This window comes from Syzygium oleosum, unplaced genomic scaffold (genome assembly GCF_021117445.2).
Source record: "Syzygium oleosum isolate NSW1041296 unplaced genomic scaffold, Sole_v2.1 Sole_v2.32, whole genome shotgun sequence".
NCBI classification, from domain to species: Eukaryota; Viridiplantae; Streptophyta; class Magnoliopsida; order Myrtales; family Myrtaceae; genus Syzygium; species Syzygium oleosum.
The window spans coordinates 2,007,866-2,025,105 of record NW_026607516.1 but is presented as its reverse complement, the minus strand read 5'-3'; the positions used below and the strand labels follow the sequence as shown (position 1 = coordinate 2,025,105).

Here is a 17,240-nt window from a genome sequence, read left to right as displayed (position 1 = left end):
TTCTCCAGCTTCCCGCCTCTGAGCACAAAGGCATCTCATTCTCGACAGCAGTGTGGTCGGTCACCATCGATCTCCAAATTCTCCCTGGTGCATTCGAGCATGTTGGCTTTATCCCGACGCGATGGAATTGGGAAGCAACCCAAAGAGACAGGAGAAATGCATTCCCTAGGACGAATCCGATTTAACATGGTCCGTGCCCGAAATTCGAGTTTTCACACGTTGAAACAAGTATCAATGAGGCGAGGCCGCAGAAGGGTCACCGGATGGAAAGATGCCGTCGAAACGAATAGAGCACGTAAAGGAAACAAATGCCAATTGTTTATTTTGTAAAAATGAGACCTCAAATCCTCATCGAACCAAGGAATAGCGACTATGGACTGTGGATAGACAACCTTGTTAAAGCACTGGAGGATCGCAATTCCTCTGCCATCGCCGACAAATTTAGCAGATGAATGTACATCAAAAACCTCAGTAAAGCTCAAGTACATCGGATGACTCGAATAGTAGTAAAACTCAAAGTTTCCTCGATGCCCTAAGATTGTGGTCATATTTGATAAGATTCGCTCTTAGTAGCATCGATCTAACATCTCGATCAAATTCGCTACCAGTCTGCAAGACCCGTTGGAAAGTTGCATTCCTTTGATCAGCATGTCGAGCATACAAGATTTTGTTGTGAGAGTCGATTCTGGCCTGCAGTTCATGACATGAATTAAGCACCAGCTCCAGGAGCGCACAAGGATCGAGGAAGCAGCACAGTACACATGCATTGAAGATTAAAAGCACACCACCCAAAAAAAAGCACTTCGGCAGCACCAAATTTACAAAAGAATAAATCCTAAATCCATCCGACAGGGACAAACTAGTTCTTTAGAGCTCCGCGTGATTTTTCACACCGAATAATATGCGAAAAAAAGGGGAGAGCAAAGATTCGAACCTGTATCTGGTTGTCGGTTATTAAAGCCTCGAGCTCTTTTTCTAGCCCAGCAACACTGGTTTTGAAAGCATTGGCCATCATGCGCAAATCAACAGACACAAACGGATGTGTATACTGGATCAGAGCTTTATGCCGGATCTGGTCATACAGTGTCTCCACATGATCGTGCAAGTGAATGTCAAGTAACAGATTCTGTTTGAGGTTTCCGAGGTACTCCAAGCATGATGCGTAGTGGCTGAGCGAGAAAAAGAGAACAATCAGTAACAGGAGAAATTAGAATCTAAAGGAGTTCCGCATCCACAGCTCTAAGAAGAAGCACGGAATTAATGTCATATCAAACTTAAGACAAGTTCAGCGATCAATGGATAGCGGGAAAAAAGCTAAGCTGCAGAAAAGTTACCTAGAGTAGAAATCATTAATAAGCTCCCTCACTTCAGGGACCAACTCCAGAAAATTTCGGAAGTTGAGATTGTCGATCACTTTATTCTGCCAAGAAAAAAAACAGGAAGAAACACACGTCAGTCAAAAAGCAAATTCCCAGTCACCGGCTGGAAAACTTGAGCACCAAAGTTGAATAGTTGATATGTGCCTTCAGTTCCGTCCTGTCAAAACTCGCAAGAGCACAGAATCCCCCATAAGTGGCAACATCTTGAGGTGCAATGACTTCATTGTAGTGACTCCCCAACTCAGGACCAGTTTCCAGGAACTGTAAGCATATATTGAAGGTGTTAGTAGTAGAAAAAGGGTAAAGTGGTCTTTAGGACCTTTATGACTTATTTTGGTATATGTATTGAACACTATTGGTGAATACATTATACACTTTTCCTCTCTCTCTCTTTCTCATGGTATCGAGCTTGGTACCTAAACCTCTTAACCTCAACCCCGCCGCGCCGAACAACCCGTCGCCGGCAACCCCGCTCGCATGAGGCTCCAATTGCGCGAGGCTCCAGCCACGCGACCCCAGCTCGCGTGACCCAACTCGCGCGGGGCTCCAACCGCGCGACCCAAGCTCGCGCAAGGTTCCACTCGCGCGACCCAAGCTCGCGCAAGGTTCCAGCTCGCGCGGGTTCCAGCTCGCGGGGCTCCCACTCGCGCGATTCAGGTCGTGCAAGTCACGCGAGCTCGGTGATCGGAGGTTTCCTCACCATTGATGTGATTGAAGGTCTTCTTGGCTCATGACTCCGGCTCTTGCGATCGTGAAGTGATGTGGTAGATTGTGGCTCGGTGACTCCTCTTGTGGCTTGCCATTGATGTGATTGAATATGTTGAAGTTCCGAGGTCTGGCCAGGTTAGATTACTTGGTTGTTAGACCTTAGATTATAGGTATTTGATCAATCGGCTTATGGTTTATCGACGGTGGAGTTGTTGGGGAAGGCTGGTAACGTTGACAAGGCCTAGGAGCTAGTATACGGTCTGTTGGAGTGCTGAATTGTTGTGGTTAAGCTTGAGGTGCCTAAAGGAAAATATTGCGAGAATTCTCTTATTGTTATTGAAAAATGGGTAATTCTAAGAAGAATAATCCTGTGATGACTAAGGATTTTCCTCTTCGTCTAATCGAATTACTGATAAGAAGCTTGTGGGTAGTTCTAACTTCCATCAATGGAAGAAAATTGTGAAGCTTACTTTGACAAAGTGGAATCACTTAGACACATAACTGAGCCGAAACCCGAAAATGATGCAAATTGCGATATTGCTGATGCATGCATCCTTGGTCAAATATTAAACGCTATGAAAAATAATATAGTTGATCTAGTAACTCATATTGACACAGTCGAAGAAATGTGGTAGTATTTGAATGTATTATTTACGGCCAAAATAACCTCGCACGAGTTTATGAGTTATCGCAGAGTTTTACCGATCCAAAGGAAGGGATGTTCTATTACACAATACTTTGCGAGTTTAAGAGAATGTATGAGGAGTTGAATGCTATTCTTCCCATTTCACCAATGTTCAAAAATGCAACTTCAAAGAGAACAATTGGTCAATGGCATTTTTAGCAGAATTGGTCTTGAATATGAAACCGTTAAGTCTCGATTCTTGGAGGAGAGGCTATCGTATCACTCACCGATACGTTTGATCGGGTATTTCCTGTATCTTGCGAGTCTCCTCGGGATATTACATCTATGGCAGATAGTTCACTCGTGTTCCAATCACGATCGGTAGTGGTAGTAGGAGTGATAGAGGAAATCATGGAGGATATAGTGGATGTGGTGGCCGAGGGAGAGGCCGAGGTGAAGGATCAAGGAGAGGCCAAGGCCAATAGCACGTGTCTACCGCTAACTCAAGGGCCACACGGACTTGTCATTACTGTGGCAAACCTGGCCATATTCAGAAATTTTGTTACAAGTTACATGGAAGATCGGGCGAGAACAACGTTGCACATACGCTCCTGATGCGATTCTTCTCCGTAGTCTTTTGAAGGCGAGGTAATTGTTATGTCTCGATGAGGAGTTTGCACGGTACACCCGCTCAAATTTCACGACGCTTCTTCCACTCGCTACTTTGGTACAGCATGTAATGCTACCGCATGCCTTTCGCTATTCTCGTCCTTGGATCATTGATTCGGGGGTTTCGACCACATGTCGTCTTTCGTATATTTTCCTCTTACTTCATCTTCATCCATGGTAACCATAGCCAATGGATCATCTACACATGTTAAGGGGTTGGCACAGCTTTATCCAACTCCTTCCTTGCCATTGTCCTCGTGCTTTACCTTCCTTAATTTCCGTTTAACCTCATGTCCGTCAAGAATTAACCAAAAACTTTCAATGTTCAAGAACATTCTACCCCGACTCTCGTATTTTTCAGATCCGCTATGAAGAGGACGATTGGTAGAGGACGTGAGGCAAGGCGGTTGTATGTACTTGAAGACGCTCCTTCCATTGCATGTCCTAGTGTTGCATTCTTACATCAGATCCATTGTCGCCTTGGTCATCTTTCTCTACATAGCCTTGAGAAGTTAGATTATAGTTTTAGATCCCTGTCTAGTTTAGAGTGTGAGTCGTGCCAACTTGGCAAATTACATCGTATTAGTTACCCGCCACGAGTCATTAAACGAGTAGTGTCCCCTTTTTTGTTAGTTCATTCAGATATTTGGGGTCCTTGTCATGTGGCTTCCAATTTGGCTTTCAGATATTTTGTAACTTTTGTTGATGACTATTCCAGGGTCACTTGGTAATATCTAATGAAAAATCGTACAGAATTGTTTATATTTCGTGCATTTGTATATGAAATTCATACTCAGTTTGGTGTGCAGGTTAAAGTTTTGCGTTCTGATAACGCTAAAGAGCACTTTTCAACACCCTTTTCTGATTTTATGACTCAACATGCTATGATCCATGAATCTTCCTGTCCTGATACACCACAACAGAATGGCGTTGCTGAAAGAAAGAATAGACACTTAATGGATGTTACTAGATCCATGTTGTTTGAAATGAAGGTTCTCAAAACCTTTTGGTCTCATGCTGTGCTGACTGCATGCTATCTCATTAATCGCATGCCCTCTTCTGTTTTGCGAGGTGGTATTCCATTTTCTACTTTGTTTCCAAATGAGTCACTGTTTGTCTTACCACCCTGTATTTTTTGTTGTGTCTATTTTATTCGTGATCATCAACCTAGAGTTTCAAAACTTGATCCCAAGGCCATCAAGTGTATGTTTTTGGGTTATTCCCATACTCAAAAGGGATATCGTTGTTATTCTCTATTACTGAGAAAATACTTTATAACTACTGATGTTTCATTCTTTGAATCCACTCCTTATCATGATGTTCCAATTTCTGTTTCTAAGTTGGATGAAGACATCTATGTGACTACCCTTCGGTCAACTGCTCCAACCACTTCACCAGTCTCTACACAGGAACCACCTCCTCTCCAGGTTTATACTGGACGTCCTCGAGTAGCTAGTATTTCCCCCTTCCTCCTAACACTACTACATCATCTTCTCGCTCCGCATCCGCCATTAGCCGACCCTCCTCATGTATCTCGATCTTGATCTCCCTATTGCTCATCGCAAAGGTACACGTACTTGTACTCAACACTCTATTGCAAACTTCATCTCATATTCTTCTGTGTTTCCTTCTTTTCGATCCCTTTTATCTACTGTGGACCAATATCCTATCCCTAAGTTTGTATCTGAGGCATTACAAAATTCTGGCTGGAGGATAGCAATTGAAGAAGAACTAAAGGCTCTCCAGTTTAATCAAACTTGGGACTCGGTACCTCTTCCTTCAGCCAACACTGCCATTGGTTGTCGTTGGGTATTTGCTGTGAAAGTCAATCCCGATGGCTCTCTGGCTCGTTTAAAAGCATGACTTGTTGCAAAAGGGTATGCTCAGGTGTATGGGGTTGACTATCTAGACACTTTTTCTCTTGTTGCCAAACTACTTCTGTTCATATTTTGATATCCCTTGCTGCCACATATAACCGGCCCTTATTTCAACTTTATGTTAAGAATGCCTTCTTTCATGGTACTCTTCATGAGGAAGTTTATATGGAGCAACCTCCGGGGTTTGTTGCTCAAGGGGAGTCTGGGGTTATGGTTTGCAAATTAAGAAAGTCTTTATATGGTTTGAAGCAATCCTCACGGACATGGTTTGGAAGATTTTCTGAGACTATACTTTCTTTTGGCCTGTAAATGATCATTCTTTCTTTTATAAACAGTCACGGGGAGGCAAATTGTTCTTGATTGTGTATGTTGATGATATTATCATCACGGGAGATAATTTGACCGGTATAGCTGAACTAAAGATCTATCTTCAAAGAACAGCTTCGACTAAGTATATAGGAAAATTGAAGTAATTCCTAGGAATTAAAGTTTCTTAGTCACAGAAAGGTATTGTTCTGTCACAGAGAAAATATGTGCTGGATTTGCTCAATGAGACAGGTATGTTGGGATCAAAGCCTCTTGATTCAACAAGGGGTCAAACTAGCTGCTCAGGGAGGAGATATTCTTGATAACCCTGAGAGTTATAGGAGACTAGTAGGTAAGCTGAATTATTTCACAGTCACTCGACCAGACATTGCCTTTCCAGCTAGTGTGGTAAGCCAATTTACTGTCTTCTCCTCGTACATCTCATTGGGATGCGATTATTCTGGATATTGAGGTACTTGAAAAAGACTCTAGGAAAGGAATTGTTTACCAAAATCATGGTCAAAGCCGAGTCGAAGGATTCTCTGATGCGATTGGGCGTGGTCTCCGGATGATAGGAGATCAACTACGGCTATTATACCTTGGTTGGAGGAAATCTAGTATCATGGAAGAGTAAGAAACAAAATGTTGTTGCCCGCTCGAGTGCTGAGTCAAAATATAGAGCCATGGCACAAGTGACATGTGAATTAGTGTGGATTCGGTAGTTATTGACCGAAATAGGCTTCAAAGCTTCAGACCTACGACTCTATGGTATGACAATAAAGCCGCGTGCAGATAGCTTCCAACCCTGTGTTTCATGAGAGAACAAAACACATTGAGGTTGATTGTCATTTTATTCGGGAAAAGTTGCAGAGTGGAGTGATCATTCCCAATCATATTCGAACCGGTGAACAACTTGCAGACATTTTTACTAAATTTTTGGGTAATGGGAGGATAGAATATATTTGTAACAAGCTGGGCATGATTAATATCTATGCTCCAGCTTGAGGGGGAGTGTTAGTAGTAGAAAAAGGGTAAGGTGATCTTTAGGACCTTTATGACTTATTTTGGTATATGTATTGAACACTATTGGTGAATACATTATACACTTTTCCCTCTCTCTCTTTCTCAGAAGGCATTACTTTCCAGCCCCAAAGAGCAAACCCAAATGACTAATAAATGTCGAAAAATGCTCAGTCAAATAAAAACTGCCAAATATTTCTTTTGCCAATAAACTGTCCCTCTAAATACTCCATCGATCTCCTGACCTTTCAGGGCATCTAACTAATATTACTAATCCCATTGGGTCATGACAATCCCTGTCACGCAGCAAGCAGTTAACCAAGGCAGGAGTCCCCTAGGTGCCCAAGAAAATTGCTTGCTGTCGAGCTAAATTTAGTCTCAAGTAATTTAGCAACCCCCTCAAAGTCAAGATTCAACGATTTACTTATACAATAGAAATCAATAGAAAATTGTGCCATTTTTTAAATTTCAGAAAATGAACTACCTCCTCTCCTCCCAAAAAAGAGGAAAAGAAAAAAAAGAAACTCATCGACCATGATCATTTAGCTGTCACGTTGGATGCTTACTTACTTCAAATCTCCATAGACAAACTACCATTGAAGACATGAATAGGATGAAAAGAAAAACTTAAATTGGCGATAATTAGGTAATGAGCATGCACCGGTGAAGATGTCACATGATAGGTTGACACACCTTACGAGCAGCAAGCTTATACTTCTTAGTCTCCAAATGAGCCAGTCCAGCAGCACACCGTAGTTTTGCAACTGTTGTCGGGTCGAGGGCATCTGGAGTTTGTTCAGCTTTGCTGACATAGCTTGTAACGTGAGTGAACTGACCCATTTCAATGCTCACTAAAATTGCATTCATACACATGCTGATGATATGCTTTGATGTTGTGCAGTAATCACGAGTCCGGACATAACTTTTAAAAGCATCTCCAAGGGCACCATGAGCATAGTGAAAATCACCAAAGTCATTGTAACCCATCCTTATACTTTCCTTGATCAGATTTGTCTGCAAACAAGATACTCCATGTTAGATGCATCATCGGATAGGAGGAAATACTAAAATCATTAAACTTATGCACCTGATGAAGATGAGATGTTAGACACGCAGAAACACAAGTCCATTCATAATGCCATATTAGGATCCTAATGGTAAACAAATAAATGAAGAGGAGTGGTATCCAATTCTAGTTCCTACTTTGAAGCCATAATCATCAGCTGTCCAGCATATTTAGCTTAATAAAACATCATCCCTGAGAAGAGGACTTTGATTTCACACTCGTCTTGTAAACAAAACCATCTCCCAGAACTGACCAACTGCTACACCGTGACACAACCCCAACACCAAGGCTAATCCATAATCATCAATAATAGACTACCAAAACCAATTACAGAGTGAATCACCAATGAGGTCACAACAGAACAATCAAAGTCACATAACGACCGACAAAATCAAAATGGCACAAGCATGTATGCACTACATCGGCCAGCATCACTTTAAGAACAAGTACAGGAAAAAAAAAATTGTAATCCTGGTGCCTACACAACACCACCACTATCAAAAACCATTCACCAGAACAAAGTCCTGCATGAAAACAATATCGTACCACAAAATGGTTCTAAAGTCTGTTTATCAAGCTGACATGGAATGAACGTTCCACGGACATCTTTCCACAATCACAGCAGAAGAATCCATCCAATGGCAAAATCCTGCGCAACATTGGTCTTTCTTCCTTCTCCCAATCCCATCTACAATCTCACAGGTGAACAAACACGCTCCACACAAAATGGTTCTAAAGCTTGTTTATCGAGCCGACATAGTACTAACGTTCCACAAACATCTTTCTACAATCACGGCAGAAGAATCGATCCATTTGCAAAATCCCGCGGAACATTTGTTTTTCTTCCTTCCTCCCAATCCTATCTACGATCGCACACGCTAACAAACACGCTCCTCACAGAGTGCACAACCACCAACCACACGCAAGCAACAAACCGAAACAGCGGAAAAGAAAGAACAAAGCCGACATACTCGATACGAATTGAGCTCGTTCTCCAACTTCTCCTTCTTCTGCTCGGCCCTCCGATCGACGGCCTCGCACCAGGAGGCGTCCGCCCCGTACTTGTCCCCGAGCCTCCCGCCGACCTTCTCCACCACCTCCCTGAACAGCTGCGTGTTCTCCCCCTTCTTAATCTCGTCGTACGCCATCCGCAGCGCCTCCAGCTGCATCGCCTCGTTGTTGCAGCGGTCGGCGACGAACAGGAGCCGCGCGACCTTGGTGCGGTCCCTGTAGAGGCTCGCGTAGGCCTCGACGTCGAGCTGCTCGCCGCTGATGACGGGCTTGCTCCGGGGGGCGGGCGGCTGCTCCCCGCCGTTCTCGTAGATCTCGTCCTCCGGCTCCATCGGCGGAGGCTCGGCGCCGCCGGAACCCGAATGCGAGAGAGAGAGAGAGAGAGAAAGGAAGGGGGATGAGAGAGAATCGGAGGGTGAAGTAGGGCTACGGTTTGGGGGGGATTTTCAGTGCTTCTGTTCTGCGTGCGATTTGAGCTGAGGAGGAAAGAAGAGTGAAGAGACTTTCTCTCTTCTCTCTCTTCCTCTGGTTACGTCGTTCGGGAAATGGAGAGAGGAGAGAGATGAGCTCCGTAAAGCGGGCCATCGACGGGCCCAATCGGCCCAAATTGAACGGGCCTCGCACGGAAAAAGGCCCAACCTGGTAGATCTGGGCCCTGTCGGGGCCCAACCAGGAAATTGATATGCCAGCCTTACCTAGGGGTAAGCGTGGTCCAGGTGGGCGGTTCCCAGTGGGCGATTCCTACCTTAGAACTGGGAATCGCCCACTAAGGACCGGTTCCAAAAAATTGGAATCGGGAACCGCTTGTTGGTTCCATAGATCCACCCGGGAACCGGACCACCTATCCGGTCCAGTTTTTCGGGTGGATGCATGGAACCGGTCCCACTAGCCAAGGATGGAGACGGAAATGGAGAGTCAGAGACGGTGAAATGAGCATCGATTGAGAAGAGTGAGAGTGAGAATAAGCGTGAGACAAAAGCGAGAGAAAGTATTTCTCGGCTCAATGTGAGGCTGTGAACGTCGAGCGAGTTGGATTTAGTTTAGGGATTTAGGATTTTTCTTTTTTTAAAAAAATAAATAATAAATAAAATATATTATATTTATTATTATATTACCGGTCCAGTGGCAAGCGGTTCCACACCTAGAACTGAAAACCGGACCGGTACCCACCGGTTAGCAAAAATTGAAACCGGGAACCGGATTGGTTCCAGTCCAGTTCCAAGCGATCCTGAGTGGTCCGGGCGGTTCCTGTTTCTTTTGCACACCCCTAGTCTTACCCACTGTCCTTTTTAGTTTTTTTATATTTTTTTATAAAATATTTACCCACTTTTTTTCTTGTTGAGTTACCGACTTTTATTTGTCTCGCTTACCATCTCATTAAATTATTACCGACCTTAATCGGAACGATTACCAATTTTTCTTCCGATTAAGTTAAACGAATGGTCTTGTGTTATCGACTTTTATTCGAATTAGTTGCCAGAGTTTGATTATTTGTTTTTTCTTTTCTAAATGATCAACTTCTCTTCACTTTGACCAAAAAATTTCCCTTATTGATATGTTAACTTTATAATAACGATATTAATAATAATCATCATAATTCTATTATTTAGTTCAAATTTTCATTAATGGTTTTTCCTAGAATGAAAGTTATAGCAACTTTTCTAGAAATTTAAAATAATAACTGATAACATTACTATGTTAAATTTACAATAGTGACAATAAGAAAAATAAAAAAAAACATATAAAATACTAACAATACTATTGTTGTTGTTGTTATGGTATATTACAAAAGTTACAATAATACAAACATAATCATCGGTAATCTCTATGACAATGTTATAGTTCTTTTTTGTGATTCTAATAAACACAGCAATCTCGCAGCATCTTTGGCTAAACAAATTAAGCATTCGTAATCACAATTCACAAGAAAGCATCATCAAAAATGTGTCGTCAAATGCACGTGCTTCAAAGCAGCCCAACAACAACTGTATCAAATAGACTCTAAGTGGTAATTTAATTGTAGAAAAGTTAGTGAATCGCGCCAATTTTGATTGATAACAAAATTATAAATGTAAGGGATTACTAATCAATGTTAATAAAAATGGGTAACTCAAGGTAAACTAAAAAACAGTTTAACGTTACACAACCTAGGATTGACCCAGCGGCAAAAGTGTCGTCATGCTTTTTGGCTCAGATTCTGATGGTTGTGGGTGCAATTCGTATTTTGGGAAACTCAAATTTAAGTGGAGGCCGCACAAGTCCAAGTAGTCGGGTAATTATGGCCATACCTCTCGTTTATAACAAAATTAATTGAAAGTCGGTAAGTAATTCAAAGAGAGTTGTTAACCCTGCACAAGTGACAATTTAATCTGATAAAATTTGGGAAGTTATGCAAATAAAAGTTAGTAAATTAGTACAAAATTGCTAATTTACAAATTATAAAAAGAAATCTCTAATTTCTTGGTAAGTGTTGAAAAGTTACCAAGAAGTTATTTGGTAAAAAGCCACCGATCATTTTTTTTAATTTTTTACCACGATTATTTATACTTCCCAACCCTTCTTAAAATATATTAATACGGGGGAAAAAATCCACATCTTTAGCCTGGGAACATAAATAGCAGTCATTGACACATTCTTTTGACACGTCCCTTTACATCAACCGTTACTTCTCCGAGTTTTGATTCACCAAACGCCATTTCACTTCATTTGTATACTCCAAACAGATAAAAGCTGTCATATCTCTTTGCCAATGCTCAGTTTTTCAGGACCCTTGCGTCTTACACCTTGAACACCACGAAATTTCCGGAAGGCGCGACACAAAGACGACAAAAACCAATTTCTATCGAGATTATTCACACGAAAGAAGCCGGAAATTTATCGGTGAAAAGAATTAGGAGTGGACAGGGCCAAGAGGAGGAACTCCTGCGAAGAGAGTCTCTGTATGTATATTCCTTTACTGGTCTGAGTCAGGAGCTGGGGATGTCCAATACTGCTTAACTGCCAAGAGTATTTTCTCTCTTTCAAGGGGACCATTCTCGTGGTCCATTATCCTGCTATCATACTGCATTCCGTCGATGGCGTTCTTGATCTTCACCAAGACGTCCACGTCGTCGCGGAAAATAATGCTCCCCTCGGGCCGCAAGATCCTATCCATTTCCAACAAGATGTCTTCCACTTTGCATCTGTGACGGTAGACCAAATCACAATCCATGTAAATACATCGAAACGCCCTCGTGCTGTCATCGATGGTCGTGAAATAAATTATCTACCAACTTACTGTACCTGTCTTTGTAGAGGGTAAAGACCGAATCGGCATGAATGAGGTCATAAGTCCTCGGATAAGTAGACATGGCCTCGCACCTATTACCATAGGAATACTGGAGATTAATGGGTCTTTCAAGCAAGATGGCGAAGAATAAAGTAATATTAGTATGCTAAAACCGGTTTACTGAATTGGTATACTAAAGTAATGTGGCAAACTACAAACGGTCTTTTAAACAAGTCTCTACATGTAATAAAAGTCTGCTGCTGCTGCTATAACACTTGGAATATCAATTTAATGAACCATTCTTGAAACGCCTATCATTATTCAACAGTGAGGATCAATAATTGTGGACCAAAAGAGGTAAGGAAGTGGGGCGTGGTCTGATGTGAGGACAAGAAGAAATGGGTAGAGAAGTGATTTGGATGCTCCTCAAAAGCAACGCCCTCCAAAGAAATCTCTTTTTCTTGCTTGTGAAAACTAGGTAACGCAAGCAACACGAATTCAAAATTGATGGGCAGTTTGACAAATGGAGATTCTCACAACAACCAGAAAGGCTGAAACGAGATCTCTCTCCATAGGAAGTAAAAATGTCCCCTTCATTGTCAGTTAAAGGTAGTTTTCGATAAGGAAAAAATGACGTACCAGCTTTGATACGTCCCAATCAACCCGCGCTCGTAGATGACTCCGAGAGTGTTCACCCGAGCCTCCACAGGGACGACGTTCATGACCCACAGCGGATCATTGACCAGTGCGGCGGCGAAACCCCCCAAGTAAGAGTTCATGTCGAGCAAGTTGCGGTACCTGCCGGGCTCGGCCAACTGGTTGTCTAGAGATTTGTAATGCGAAACCCTTGTTTTCCATGCGGCAGTGTCCTCGATAAACGTCTCCTCTGTGATTCCTTCCAAACTGCCGCTGCCAATCCTAGGGGGTACCGAGATTAGCCTCTTGGGCCATCTCGCTAGCTCACCTCCTGCCACTACCTTAATGTGATTGTCCGGCACATCGGGCAATGGGGTCAAACAAGCTTCCATTTTTGTATACCTGCAAAGATAAAAGTACACAATTTCATGTCTTTTTATATATTATCAGAGGCTTAATTCACCGAGAAAGTCCTGGTAGAAAAAAGAAGTGGAAGCTAGCGATAAAGTTCAAGCCACCTATGACATAAGTGGCAGGAAAGAAGAGGGTGTATAAACAAAACCTCTGTTAATAGCAAAGTTCCTTTGATTTTAGCATGCACCAAAATTACATGATATTAAGTGTTAGGTGATTCAATGATATTCTGATTCTGAGATCATAACACAACAGAAGCAAAATGGCAAGAGCAACAAGAATTAGATCGTGGAAGTGGGTTTTTTATTGCTCACTGTACAGGAGATCCTATGGAAGAAAATGGCAAAAGCAAAGGACAATTCGCTTTGAAGACTCAAAATAACAAAAGCAACCTAGCTAAGTACCAAATTTAAGCAAATAACAGCTGTTGTACTGAGAAAAAGGAGATATTTTGGATTGAGATGGGATCAGAATTTGGGAAGGAATTGATTTAGTAATTGTGTGCAGTATTGGAAATCGTGAATGAAGATTAATGGAACTCTCAATTTGGGAAACTGCATTACCAGGCTATATCCGGATCTTGTGACCGGCAGAAATGCGGGAACTTGAACACCTTCCGGTTGATTTTACAGTGAACATGGTTGGTTGGTTTTTGCCATATCGCAATGTCTTCCTTCTGCTTTAACTTTTTCCAGCACAAGCTACGGGCTAAAGTCTCGATCGAAGTCTGTTCCGCCTTAAGATCTTCGGTTGTTCGCTCCCATCCCTTCCAATGCCTTTCCCAGTTTATCGGCGGGCCAGACAGGATCCAGTACCCGCCGGGACGCAGGACCCGGTCAATCTCGATCAAGTACAGTCCGTCTGCTCATGCATAACTAAACTTGTTATCAGAGATAATCATATACCAACGATTTTAAATAGACGAAAACAGGTTGAATACATAACAAATACACTGGGCCTACACGGAGCCTAAAAAGGGGCAAGCAGCCCCAGTGTTTTCACTTATCGTAGTTAAATTATGATAGGTCGAGTCTATCATAATTTAATTGATATCGACATAGAACAAGATTATCAACGATCTTTTCCCACGATTATCGGCATCAGCAATTGGTTAATGAGAGGGTTAGTGAATTGGAAAGCTTTCCATTTTTCTTTTGCATGCCACTGAAACTTACTGTATTGGCTCCAAGGTATGAGGCAGCGAGAGCAATGAGCCATATCGAAAGCTCTTGACGGGTAAGGAAGTCTGTTGGAGGCGAGGACCCCGATCAACGCGGGGACACCGCGCTCGAGGGCGAATTGGACCTGAGCTTCATGGGTGTCCCTCGGCGCAAATGACATCGCCAGGATATTCCGCGACAATAAATAAGCGCCCCAGCTCGCTACCTGCAGAATTCCATTAAAGCTTCATATGGAATTCCAGGAAAATTCCACACGAACTCGAAAACTTTTAAAAAACATAAAAATAAAACACCAAAATGAAAGCGTATGCACTCTTTCTTCCTTTCTTTTTACTCTTTTGAATATGCGGGTCACAAGTCAAATGGAGAGCTCAATGTCATATCAAAATAGTTATCCCGTTCATTTCGCTGGGTGTGAAACCAATGAATTTGTTCCCCTTGAGGGTTTTTTCTATGGTCCCATGACCATGACCTGGTCCGATTTAAAAATTTATTTACTCCTTGATAAGAACATCTGCGGTCATTATAATACTTACCATATAGAGTAGCCAATGTTTTTACAGAAGGTAGATAGCATGTGCTAATGTGATGATGTTTGTGTGCAAAGCACGAAGGGATAATTCTGTGGGTCTGATGTAAGCTTGTTTGCTAAGCAAGTAAAGGAGGAAATAACTGGACAAGAGTAAATGCTGGTGGGTAAATGGTCGACTTTGTGACCCACACATGGCGTTGGTCTTCCAACTCCACCATCATCAAAGCACTTAAACTACAATTTCAATGAATTCTTGAATGTCAAAAACGGTTCAAGGTGCGTTGGACGAGTTGCAGCATGGTTTTCTCGACGACAAAAGCTTCGATAACTGAGATGAGCGGAAGTTTCTTTCACCACTTGAACAAGGAAACATAAACTCAGATTAATTCATATTAATGACGCGCATTACACCTCGAAATTTCCACATGCTGCAAAGTCATTAATTTTTCCTGCAAATTCCATTTTCCATAGATTTACACGCTTGATAGAAGGACAAATCTAATGATGACCTTCCTTGTCATCTGGCCAAAAGATAAAAAAATAGAAGAAGAAAGAATCCTCCCCTGTTAATATTTATCTCCTACCAAGGTCTAGGTTTCCTGGATGAAGATACCATATCATCTGGCCATAAATACGTTTCAGAAACGGCACTGCATTTACGAAGGATGAATACAAAAACACAAACTGGATAATTATCCCATTAAATTTCTTTGAAACTCCTTCCCACGAGGAGGAAACCCAATTACCTCTTCCTTCATTTTTGCCCACAAACCCAGATTAAATATGACCTTTGAATTCTCTCTCTCTCTCTCTCTCATCCTCCATAGTTAATTCATTCTGCACCATTTCTAGTCCTCCTACGTCCTACCACAAAGATACAAAACGTGTTTTAGGAAAATCGAATCGAACCCACCTATATTCGCCATTAACACTAAATGAATCAGCAACACCCCCCCCCCAACCATCGAAGAAAAGTCGAGCACAACGCACTCGAAGGAAAAAACCAAGAAAACAGAGCAACGAGTCCGCATTGCACAGCTACTAACCATGCAACGACATAATCTCAAACCGCAAATTCATGAACCAAGAACTGAACTGACAGAGTCGGTCACACCATCACGGTTCTTGAACCAATCCCCAGAAAGATCGTGATCACTCCACTAATGCAATGAAAAATGAAAGCTTTACTTTAAAGAAAAAACTCACCCCACAACCAGTATCGAGAGCAGTTCTTATAGACCCATCTCTGAGATCTATCATCTTCCCGATATCTTCGATGTACTTATCAGCGCCGTTCGGAAACATGGTCCCGCCGCCGGGAAACACGAACCTGTCGCCCTCGAACTTGACCCAATTCTGGTTCTTCTTCTCCACCGTCAGCTCCTTGTGCGGCACGTTCGCGAACCACGCCGTCCCGCGGCTCTCCGGCCACCGGAACGGCCTCCTGTACCCGTACGGCGCCGGCACGCGGCACCGGAGCCGCTCGCCGCCACCCTCGGGGCAGTGCCGCTCCCGGTACACGAGCATCTCCCGCTCGAACCTCAGCGACCGCGCCACGTCCTCGCAGGGGGTGTACTCGCTGAAGTTGGCGCCGCACCGCGGGAAGCGGCGCCCGCGCCCCGCCCCTTGGGGCGGCGCGCGGAGGTCCCCCGAGTGGTGGTGGGCGGAGAAGTCGAGCGGGCGAGCGCCGTCGTCGGCGGCGGCGGCGGCAGAGATCGGGGTGCTGCATGGGAAGATCGTGGAGGGGGAGGCGGGGGGCAAGTCGGCGGGGCGGCGCCAGAGGGCGGCGAGGTAGGAGAGGGTGCAGAGGAAGGAGGTGGCGGTGAGGTAGAAGAGGGTGGACTTGTTGGTCTTGGCGGCGACATAAGTTAGAGGGTTTGGGCAGGAGCCGGTCTTGGCCATCGTTGCCAAACAAGAAGAGCAAGAACTGAGAGAAGAAGAAGAAGATGAAGCGTGAGAGAGATGGTACGCAGGGCCTGGTTTTGGCGGACTTCCGACGCTCTGTATTTAGAGAGAGAACGTTTCAAGAATATTTACGTGGAGGTTTAGAGAGAGAAAGAGAGCCGTGCTCGTGAGCGCAGTGAAGGAGAAAGAAGGAGGAGGCTCTCTGACGTCAAAAATTTTGCGAAATATTCAGCGTTTTCTTTTTTCTTTTTCTTTTTATGGCTTTTTTTTATTCCTTTTTTTTTTGGTGAAATTCAATGGTGCAGTGAGCGATACTTATTTTGGAAACAGTACAATGGGGAGGGGGGGGGGGGGGGTCCGGATTTAGTGCCTCTCTTTCCTTGATTCTTACTCTTTTTCTCGAGAATTGACTCTGGTTCTGTAATCTACCCTTTTTCTTGATCATCATCGCTTTCCTCGGATGACCATGGCGATGGTGATGAGAGGAAACGAAGCTGATGATCGATAAAGCCTCGCACCTTAGAACAGTTGTGTGGTCATTTAGCCCGCTAGCGGTTCGACTTCTCCCGTGCGCGTACTTTTCTTCATCTCCTCCTCCGAGCGACCGAGCCGGAGTGACTTGCACCGAGTTTCTATTGATTCT

At 43.3% G+C, this 17,240-nt stretch overlaps 2 protein-coding genes across 3 annotated transcripts; both read right to left on the bottom strand.

Annotated features, from left to right (window-relative positions):
* Nucleotides 1-296: 296 nt before the first annotated feature.
* Nucleotides 297-9,194, bottom strand: LOC115685446 (COP9 signalosome complex subunit 1). Of its 2 annotated transcripts, none has more exons than XM_056304614.1 (6): nucleotides 8,622-9,194; nucleotides 7,278-7,598; nucleotides 1,500-1,640; nucleotides 1,335-1,420; nucleotides 935-1,169; nucleotides 297-690 (listed from the first exon to the last, which is right to left on the bottom strand). In XM_056304614.1, the coding sequence occupies exons 1-6, from the start codon at nucleotides 8,991-8,993 to the stop codon at nucleotides 514-516; spliced, it is 1,332 nt and encodes a 443-aa protein (XP_056160589.1). In that variant the 5' UTR covers nucleotides 8,994-9,194; the 3' UTR covers nucleotides 297-513. The 2 variants fall into 2 exon arrangements, with proteins under 2 accessions (XP_056160589.1, XP_030466385.1); XM_030610525.2 differs by having other exon boundaries at nucleotides 1,524-1,640.
* Nucleotides 9,195-11,257: 2,063 nt separating this feature from the next.
* Nucleotides 11,258-16,780, bottom strand: LOC115685447 (probable methyltransferase PMT15). The gene is made up of 6 exons (XM_056304672.1): nucleotides 15,899-16,780; nucleotides 14,155-14,365; nucleotides 13,543-13,840; nucleotides 12,569-12,967; nucleotides 11,944-12,021; nucleotides 11,258-11,843 (listed from the first exon to the last, which is right to left on the bottom strand). Exons 1-6 carry the CDS (start codon nucleotides 16,592-16,594, stop codon nucleotides 11,615-11,617), a joined length of 1,911 nt encoding a protein of 636 aa, XP_056160647.1. The 5' UTR covers nucleotides 16,595-16,780; the 3' UTR covers nucleotides 11,258-11,614.
* Nucleotides 16,781-17,240: the final 460 nt, after the last annotated feature.

Coding starts and splice junctions, on each gene's coding strand:
- LOC115685447 (XM_056304672.1), bottom strand. CDS start 16,594: ATGGCCAAGACCGGCTCCTGCCCAAACCCTCTAACTTATGTCGCCGCC. Junction 13,841..14,154: donor CATACCTTGGAGCCAATACA/GTAAGTTTCAGT, acceptor ATGCATGAGCAG/ACGGACTGTACTTGATCGAG. Junction 11,844..11,943: donor TTTACCCTCTACAAAGACAG/GTACAGTAAGTT, acceptor CTACCGTCACAG/ATGCAAAGTGGAAGACATCT.
- LOC115685446 (XM_056304614.1), bottom strand. CDS start 8,993: ATGGAGCCGGAGGACGAGATCTACGAGAACGGCGGGGAGCAGCCGCCC. Junction 7,599..8,621: donor ACGAGCTCAATTCGTATCGA/GTATGTCGGCTT, acceptor TCTTGTTTGCAG/ACAAATCTGATCAAGGAAAG. Junction 691..934: donor TAACCGACAACCAGATACAG/GTTCGAATCTTT, acceptor CATGAACTGCAG/GCCAGAATCGACTCTCACAA.